The sequence below is a fragment of the Myxocyprinus asiaticus genome, chromosome 29, assembly GCF_019703515.2.
Source record: "Myxocyprinus asiaticus isolate MX2 ecotype Aquarium Trade chromosome 29, UBuf_Myxa_2, whole genome shotgun sequence".
Lineage (NCBI taxonomy): Eukaryota > Metazoa > Chordata > Actinopteri > Cypriniformes > Catostomidae > Myxocyprinus > Myxocyprinus asiaticus.
In genome coordinates this window covers 32,290,258-32,300,207 of record NC_059372.1, presented here as the reverse complement: position 1 = coordinate 32,300,207, position 9,950 = coordinate 32,290,258, and the positions used below count along the sequence as shown (strand labels likewise).

Below are 9,950 nucleotides of genomic sequence, written 5' to 3'. Positions count from 1 at the left end.
TTGATCAAGCGAAGCTATAGAAGCCACCACATTAACAGTTCTTAACATTCTCCCCCAAAATACCAAATTTTAACATAGTGGGCCACTAGAACATCCAGGTAATGGTTAGATGAGAAATGCAGGGAAATGAGGATTGAATTTCAGCCTCCCTTGCCCCTTTCTACTTTACACTCAAAGAGCCAGCCAATCAGAGCATTTCTTTAGCTCCTCCCAGTTAGAAGCAGATATAGAAAGAGGGCAGGGTCTGCTGTTCCGTCTATCTGCTCGAGTTTCTTCAGCACAGGCAGACGAGGCTCCTATCTGCTGCTCTAACACCCCCTCGTTTCAGGTCATTTTCAGCAACTAAAAGACAGAAAACACATCAGCAGGATGTCATTCACCAAGAAAACCAGCTACACTGTGAAGTCTTCCTCCTCTGGATCTGTCCCACGAAGTTTCAGCAGTCTCTCATACTCTGGCCCCAGTGTCAACCGTCAGAGCTACAGTGTGCGCAGCTCCTATGGAGGTTCCAACCGTGGTATGGGAGCTGGAATCGGAGGTGCTGGCAGTGGCTTCATCAGCAGCTCTTCAGCCTACGGTCTTGGCATGGGCATGGGCTCTGGTGTTGTGGCACCCATTCAGGCGGTGACTGTCAACAAAAGCCTCCTGGCTCCTCTGAATCTGGAGATCGACCCCAACATCCAAGCTGTCCGGACCCAGGAGAAAGAACAGATCAAGACACTTAACAACCGTTTTGCTTCCTTCATTGATAAGGTGGGTGCTTGTGGCTGTAGAGTTGCTTTCTTGGTAGTTTGTTTCCCCACTCAATGAGTTCCAAGATATGGTGTTCTGGTGTACTTGAAATATGCAATGGGAGTCAAATTAACATCATAATGACTCAACAAGAACAAGAAAATTAAACATTTGCAATTGGTGTCTAAAACTTTTGTCTTGTTAAGGACTGCATGCACTTTCTTAGTAAGTCTCTGGTAGAATATCTACTATGTAATAAAAAATCTATTGGGAGTTTGATCAAATCTCACCAAAGCAAAAGAGAGAAGCGATTATAGAATGATGGAGAAAAGGGTGTGTATATGGTCAGTGTGTGATGGTTTTTCATTTGAATGGGATACCCTGAGGCTCTTCTGAAACCCTCATGAAGAGTCCACACCCAAAAAAAGTACATACTGCAGAACATGAATCCTATTATATGCCTATCTTTATCATATTAACATTATTAAATATGATCCTCCTGTTCAATGAACTGTAGTAGTTACCATTTCCTTAGAGTTAATATTTAATTTGAAGAGCTGGGGTCATGTTCTGGATAGCAATGGATAGGTTACATAACAGCGTTCAAGGCAACGAGAAGAGAAAATATTTAGCTCTCTTTTAAGCTTTAAGTCTTTGCGCCCTTTGTCTTTTAACCATAATAATCTGCTTTGCATCGCACTATTTATTAAACAGTCCATCTGTTTTGAATGAGACTCTTGTTTAATGTTAACTGGAGCTGTGACACCTTTATTATAACAGAGTTGTTTGTGCATTGTTCAACTCCAGTTGTTCAAGTTCTTATCACTCAATTATTTGCTCTCCACCCACCATTTACACACTCTTCTAATAGACTTCAGCATGTCTGAGAGTGGTTTCTCTGTCCTTTCTTAAATATTAATCATGTACGTCAAAACTTCTATGCTAGTCAGAGAGAGGTGGACCAGAGGCAATGAATTCATGGAAGATGGGCTGGTTGAGATGGGACAAGCTGGGTAAAACCAACCCATCTCCAAAAACCTCACACCTCTAAACTCAATAGTAATCTGAAGCTGGAAAACCAGGATAGGCTCAGCTCTCATCACCCCTCCTGATCTTCTACTGGAATATGCGTCACTGTTTCCTGGGGGGCGGGGGAGCGTTACAAACTGAAAACACATGCACCCTTTGTGGGGTGGGGGAAGCGTTACAAACTGAAAACACATGCAACCTTGGTAATATTACGAAAACAGAGGTTTCCTTTGTGAAGATCACTGATCCTCATGCCACATGCTGGCATATGGTTGTACTTTTGCACATAAATTGCAAGCTGGCCCCGAACCATGATTTAAATGCTATGTGCAGCGTCAGTCTGGAGGCATTCCTCTTTGAAGCTAAATTACTTCCAAGTATGGTTTTATTTGCACCTTAATTAAAACAAAAACACTATTCTCGTCTTGCCAATTTAGGTACGGTTTCTGGAGCAGCAGAACAAGATGCTGGAGACAAAATGGAGCCTCCTTCAGAACCAGACCGCCACTCGCTCCAACATCGACGCCATGTTCGAGGCCTACATCACCAACTTGCGCAGACAGCTCGACAGCCTTGGTAATGACAAGATGAAGCTGGAGGCTGACCTGCACAACATGCAAGGCCTGGTTGAGGACTTCAAAAACAAGTGAGTTCATTGGCTTTCAAAAAGACCTCATTTTAATTTGGCCTGGGGGATGGACAGAGCCCAAGTCTTGTCAGAGGAGACTTTTGTGGTACACTCAGGTGTTCCCAGAATAAATAAGGCTCCATAAATTCAGATTTATTCAGATTTATTTATTATTTAATTCAGAAAAAAAATTTTTTTTAATTTAAATTAAAATTTGGTCAAATGGGAATAACTCCAGTTACTTTCCAACTTGGCTTATGCAACTGCAGAGTAACTGCAATGATACACTGCAATGTGATCACCTTCACATGATACAGAAAGTTTGCAAAAAGTTTGCATGGTGTTCTAGCCTATTGTCTAACCTCTCTATTGTCTGGGATTTGCAACATTTTATAGATATTATACATAATATCCCATAAAAAAAACAAAAAACATGTTCTGCAATTAACTGGGCATCAGTATGAGTCATATAAATTACAGCCACTGAACAAACAACTAAACAGCACCTTTCACAGATTTCTGAACTAATTTGAAGGGCTGATTACCATTAAGTCTTAACAGTCCCTTAAGGGACTCACAGAACTGAATCCAACTTGAGCGTTTCTCATTAAAAAGATGGAACACTGCTACCCCCTAGTGTAAAAACTCATATTGATTGACTTGGAGTTAACAAACATTAGTCTTTGCAGTTACTGTAAAAGGTTTTGCTCTGTAGATTGTCTGGCTCTTCTTAAAAGAATATTCCACGTTAAATACAAGTTAAGCTTAATCGGCAGCATTTGTGTCATAATTTTGTTTACCAAAATTTTTTTTTTTCGGTTTGTCCCTCCTTTAAAAAAAAAAAAAAAGTCTAATAAAAAAAAATAATTCTGGGTTGCAGGCACTAACAATGGATGTGAATGGGGCCAATCAGTAAATGTTAAAATATACACTGTTTCAAAAGTTTAGCCACAAGATGAAAAAATATGCATGTTAACGTGATTTTAGTGTGACAAAATCACTTAGTAACCTTTTCAGTGTAAAGTTATAGCCAATTTTACAACTTCGTTAGCATGATGATGTAACGCCATGAACCATGTAACACCGCATAAATGACGATTTAAACAACTGTACAGCTCAAATAATACATGAGTTTTAACAGAAGAATTACTATAAGCGCTTTTATAAAATTATAAGCTTCACATTTCTCCCTTTAAACCCTACAAAAATTGGCCCCATTCACTTCCATTGTAAGTGCCTCACTGTAACCTCGATTTTTGCATTTTTTTTAAAGAAAAGGAGGGACAAGTCTAAATACATTTTTGTGGTTATCAACATTATGCCACAAATGCTGTCGATTGAGCTTAACTTGTATTGAACCCAGAATATTATTTCAATTACACTTGACAACTACAATATTTTTAACAAATGTAATTTTCTTAATTTCTCTTCAGGTATGAAGATGAGATCAACAAACGCACAGAGTGCGAGAACGACTTCGTGCTGATCAAGAAGGTTTGCAGATTGCCTTTGTTATTACGATGTTGCCACACAACACTACCACAAAGCGTGATGATTAAATCAACTTTGATTGTTTGTTTTTTTCAGGATGTTGATGAGGCCTACATGAATAAGGTAGAGCTGGAGGCCAAGTTGGAAAGCCTTACTGACGAGATCAACTTCCTCAGGCAGATCTACGAGGAGGTAAATTACACCTGGCCTGTCCCAGCAACCATATCAGTCACTTAAACATGACGAACACTGTGAAAATATCTTACTCTCTTTCTTCTTCTCCATTGTGGACTTGTAGGAAATCCGTGAGCTGCAGTCTCAGATCAAGGACACCTCAGTCATTGTGGAGATGGATAACAGCAGGAATCTGGACATGGACGCCATTGTCGCTGAGGTCCGTGCTCAGTATGAGGACACCGCTAACCGTAGCCGGGCTGAGGCTGAGATGTGGTACAAGTCCAAGGTATTTTACCATTGACCAAGATACTCTTATAGTATGATTGGTGTCAAATACAATCCTAGTTGCTCAATGCATATACTATTTTGAGTTTCTTGGAATATTAATTGTTTTGTTGTTCTGTTTCTCAGTATGAGGAGATGCAGACATCTGCCAACAAATATGGTGATGACCTTAGATCAACAAAGACAGAGATCGCAAATCTTAACCGAATGATTCAGAGACTGCAGTCAGAGATCGATGCTGTTAAGGGACAGGTATGAGGCACAACCTGCTAACCATCTGAAGAAGTAGAACTACGTTTTCTCTGAACGTTGTTTTAGAAGTTAACGGACAGAGTAACAGAATATAAATGTTTCTCGTTATGACAGCGCGCCAATTTGGAGAACCAGATCGCAGAGGCAGAGGACCGTGGTGAGATGGCTGTGAGAGATGCCAAGGCCCGCATTAAGGACCTGGAGGATGCCCTGCAGAGAGCCAAGCAGGACATGGCACGCCAGATTAGAGAGTATCAGGACCTGATGAATGTCAAACTGGCCCTGGATATTGAGATCGCCACCTACAGGAAGCTCCTGGAAGGAGAAGAGGACAGGTGAGTCTATGAATGACATCAAGCTGAATGTATGTTTGCTGTCAGACCTATTGCACACTACTTTAAGACAAAATGCAAACTTTTCATGATGTGTGTCCTTTTCCAACAGATTGGCAAGTGGAATCAAGTCTATCAACATCTCAAAACAGAGCAGTAAGTTTTGAATCATTTCATAACATAGTTAAGCACTTATTAAAGTAATAGTTCACCCAAAAATTAAAACTCAACCTCTTATCGTTCCAAACTAAACCTGGTGAGTAAATGATGTCAGAATTGTCATTTTTGGGTACACTATCCCTTTAAACTTTCTTCACATAACAAAAATCCTATAACTATGCCAAAACTATATCAACTGAAGGGGACCATATTCTAAATTCGCTCTGTTTCTGTCCCTGTAGCGAGCTATGGTGCTTATCCCATGGAAAGTGCAGGCAGCAGCTACAACAGCTACTCTGACGGTTATTCCAGCGGTTTCTCTGGTGGTTTCTCCGGCGGATATGGTGGTGGTTACAGCTCTGGCAGTGGCTACGGCGACACCATCACTCAGGCCAAGAAGAGCGTCGTCATCAAGATGATCGAGACCAAGGATGGAAGAGTTGTGTCCGAGTCCTCTGATGTCGTCCAAGATTGAGCAAATTCCTCCCCTTATTCTGTTCTCTAATCTTCATGCCTTCTTACGCATTCCTGACCTTCCCTCGCAACCATTATGACTGCTGTCCAAGGCTACAGCTAGACAGAAAGCAATAAACCATTCACTCTGACCAAAGAATTACAGAGGGACCAAATTATCTTCCTACTCTTCACGTGCCTTAACCTACATCCACTTCTTACAATAAAAAATAAAAAAACACACCCTCAGGTCACCACACAGCAATACTGTCTGAAAGCCTTACCTGGCACAACATGGTCACATCTGAAGGATGGAGAATTCTAGATGTGTCACTAACATGAGCTAGTCATTTAGCTGAACTGCTCAACATGCAAATTATTGATTTCCACATTAACTACGAAGGAATATGTTTGCATTTGTGCTAAATTGCTGCCATGTTTGTGGTTGATCCATGTTGTTTGCCTCTTTAGCAGAGTCTGTCATTTCACTGTATTCTGGCAGATGAGAAAGAAGTCGCCCACTGTGTATTCTGTTTTCTTAGGTGCTGTTTTTGCTACTAAAAATAAAAGTGTTTACTTAAAAGTTGTCTTCATGTCATTTTTCTGGATAACTGGGCAGTGTGATGGGTTGGGTGCCTTATCCTCCTATGACCCTCAATAAAGACTGAGATTTGCTCCCAGTAAGTAATGTACTACACCCTTAACTGTGATTTCATGGAAAATGTAAACAGCTTTATATATATATATATATATATATATATATATATATATATATATATATATATATATATTATTTTTTTACAACAGATACTGTAGACTACTACTAGAATTTATAGATTTTGTAAAATGGTTTGGCCTGACTGGCAACGTCTCTACTGAGGTAGATCTTAAAGTATTGTGGATACTAAACCAGAGCTAGGCACCGGCACTTTCTTGTAATGAAAAACAACGTTTCTGATTAGTTACGAATTGGTTAAAAAAGGGTATGCCGCTCCCTACACTGATTCATTTTTGCTGTTTACAGGGAGTCTAGAACTGTCACAGAGACAGGGCATCCAAAAGAAATAAAAAAATCCAGAGCCCTCAAAAGAATAAAAAAAAAAGGAGCCAGGATATTTAAGTTTTGTTAATAAAGCTATAAAGATATTGCTCTAATGAAAGATTAAGCAAGACAACGAAAGTGACAGAAATGACAATCTGGGGGCGCACGTGAACATGATAATGTGAGAGAGAAAGGTGAACAAGACAGCAAATCACCAGCACACAAGTATAGGCTACGCTAAACGTAAACCGTTAGACATAATGATGATGAATAATGTTCCAAGTTTAATATTGTAATGAATGTATTTATTATGTGGAAAATACAGTCTTGTTTGGCTGTGTGCAATGTAAGCTTTCATTTTGTAGTGTTCCTAGTCCAAAAGTCACTGAATTGAGCTGTTCAGTCATGACGTCAATTTGTAGGTGAAACCGGAAGGCTAATTTGCCATGGGTTACTTTGGGAAATTCCTTTGGGTTTTCATAATGGCAGTTTTAGTTATATGAGTGAAATAAGGTTTGTGGTAAGCATTACTTAAAGATACTTCAATGTTTTCTTCTACAACATAAATTACACACAGTCCTACCTCAAAGTGAATTTTGAAGCCGCCATGTTTTTTTTTGTTTGTTTTTTTTTTTCAACTAAACAAATTTTACTTAAGATTATATTTTTATAGTGTTTAAACAGAGACCATATGATGATGTATGGTTTATGACAAAATAACACCAATGAGGAGACCGGTGATAAAATAAAATGCACACACATTCTCACACAACAGACACAGCTATCCACTGCCATATCGTTTGGTCTCCTCTGTGTGCAAACACACATAAACAATCATACCAGCTCATTTTTGTTCTCACAAACATTCATCAACATTCACCTAAAGAACAAAAACACGATATTAGGATGTCAAACACAGATTTGGGGTGATGGGTGATTTGGGGTAACAACAGGGCTGATGTGTTGGAGACAGAGAAAACCCCACAGGTGCTATGGAGACATTAAAGGGCTTTTAATTAAGACCACAGCCTTGTACCTTTATCTTTTTGTCTGATTCTCAGATCCTTTTTTGCTTCAAAGTTGCAGTGCTGTGATTCACCTCGGAGCCGTTTGGTTTTGTTCATTGCTAAGAACTCTTTTATGAAGGAGTTTATGAAAAGCCTATGAAAACATGAATGGGAAAAATACTTCAGGAACACAGACGGCTGAAAAAGTGGGCAAGTTCGCGACCCCTAGCGGTTTATGATGGAAATGCACGGGGCTAGTGTGATTGTTATAGACCTTTTTCACGGTAGCGCCATCTTTGATTTTTAATGGGAATGACATCGAGGCTATGAGGGTAGACTTACCATCTCTTCAATGGCACGCTCGGCATAAAGCTGTAAAAAGCTCTTCATGTTGTCTGGAGTTTTTTTGCCTACTGAATGTTCTTGGAAAGATGGTTTTCAGTGTTTTGTAAAGACATGCAAATGCCCAATTAAATATAAAAAAAGTGATATATATAAAAATGCAAATTGATCTCATATACAAAACTTTATTTTTTCATTACATTTATTTAGAGGTTTGAACTGTTAGCTGACATCAAAGGTAAAGAAACATTGGACTACAATAAAATTAGCTGTTTGCTCCAAGTTTGCTCTGCCTGTGTGTGTGTGTGTGTGTGTGTGTGTGTGTGTGTGTGTGTGTGTGCAGGTTTAACCTCCACTGTGGGGACCAAATGTCCCCACGAGGATAGTAAATCCTGAGATCACCTACATTGTGGGGACCAGCCAGCGGTCCCCATGAGGGAAATGGCATAGTAAACATACAAAATGATGTTTTTTTTGAAAATATAAAATACAAAAAGGTTTCTGTGAGGGTTCGGTGATAGAAATGATCTTTAGATCCATATAAAATCCATAAAAGTCTATGGAAAGTCCCCACGATGATATAAAACAAAACGTGTGTGTGTGGCCAATTTACAGTTGGAGCAGCATGACATCTGCTGCCTACCCCATGAGGTTGCCTTTTACCAGAGATTATTTAGCAGAGACGGGCCACTTCTATTAAAATGAATGGGAGAAACTGGAACACTCAGCCATGAGGCTCTGAACAGCCAACGGTAAACGGATGTAGAAAGGAAGTCCCGCCTTACAGTTAAAAGAGCCAATCACCTTTTAGATACAGACATCGCCTGTCAGTCAACTCTAGAACACGCATACGCATTAGCTATAAATGCCGGGAAAATTAAGTTTGTTAACGTAATATGAGGTAAAGTATCACAATTAATGATACAAGTATTGTCAGATATTATTGCTGAATTGAAATAAGTTCTTTGATTGTAATCTTTTGAGATTTTGGTCTTTCTCCATTCAAGTAGATGGGAGCTATTAGGGAAAAATCACTAATGAAAACAATAGTTAGAATAAACAAAACAAGAGCATTACATCACAGGGCAGTAAAAAGTATAGCTTTAATAAACAAGCTCTAACTGTGATTTATGAATTGTTATAACTTGTACATTGTACATTTTAGCAGGAGATTTCCCTGCCTTCGGCCTTCGGTAGCTGGGATAGGCTCCAGCACTCCCCACGAACACTACATAGGATAAGTGGCTATAGAAAATGGATGGATGGATACATTTTAATATTAACTTTAAAAAATTTACCATGGTAACCATATTTTTGAGTCTTTTAAAGACTAATACCAAGTTATGCTAGTTTTATTGTTGTAACAATAACTGTTGTAACTATAGTATTTGTAGGCAGAAACTATGGTTACCATGGTAAATAATTATTGTTGCTGTCCCTCTGTCCTTCAGACTCTGAACTGACAAAACAAAAACTATCAAACCACATATTAATGAATGTCTCTTTTACAGGAAATAGCACTGTCAATTAAATTCTAAAATTGTCTCTTTTTTAAATGGCCTAAAAACGTTATTATATATGACACTAATTTTATGCACACTTAAATGTTAAAGATTGAAATTAATGGGTCATGATAAAACGACCTAAAAGACAGAAATCGCATAGATGTAAACATAGAACTGTAATTATAAAATCTGTAATTGAATGCAAAGACAGACACAACTCTAACAGCCACATTTGTGCATCTCTATCTTTTCCACAAGATGGCAATATCAGCATATAATTTACAACATTAAGCAGCGAACAAGTTCAGAAAGGCTGTTTTCAGATTTGGTATGTTTGGAATGGCCAAACTTAATGTTCAGTATGTATATTGTGAACAGTGCAGGATTTTTATGATACTACAATTCCACTAAGAGTAAAATGTCTTGAGACCAAGATTCCACAAAGAAAACTAACTACAAAAAGAATTAAACATCATTTTTAATTTATGAAATAAATGTCAAATAATTACATAATTA

General features: G+C 38.7%; 1 protein-coding gene across 1 annotated transcript; it reads left to right on the top strand.

Annotated features, from left to right (window-relative positions):
* Positions 1–248: 248 nt before the first annotated feature.
* On the top strand, positions 249–6,121 carry krt8 (keratin 8). Its single transcript, XM_051662307.1, has 9 exons — positions 249–753; positions 2,199–2,407; positions 3,823–3,883; positions 3,977–4,072; positions 4,179–4,343; positions 4,469–4,594; positions 4,709–4,929; positions 5,039–5,082; positions 5,328–6,121. The coding sequence occupies exons 1-9, from the start codon at positions 370–372 to the stop codon at positions 5,558–5,560; spliced, it is 1,539 nt and encodes a 512-aa protein (XP_051518267.1). The 5' UTR covers positions 249–369; the 3' UTR covers positions 5,561–6,121.
* The last annotated feature ends 3,829 nt before the right edge of the window (positions 6,122–9,950 follow it).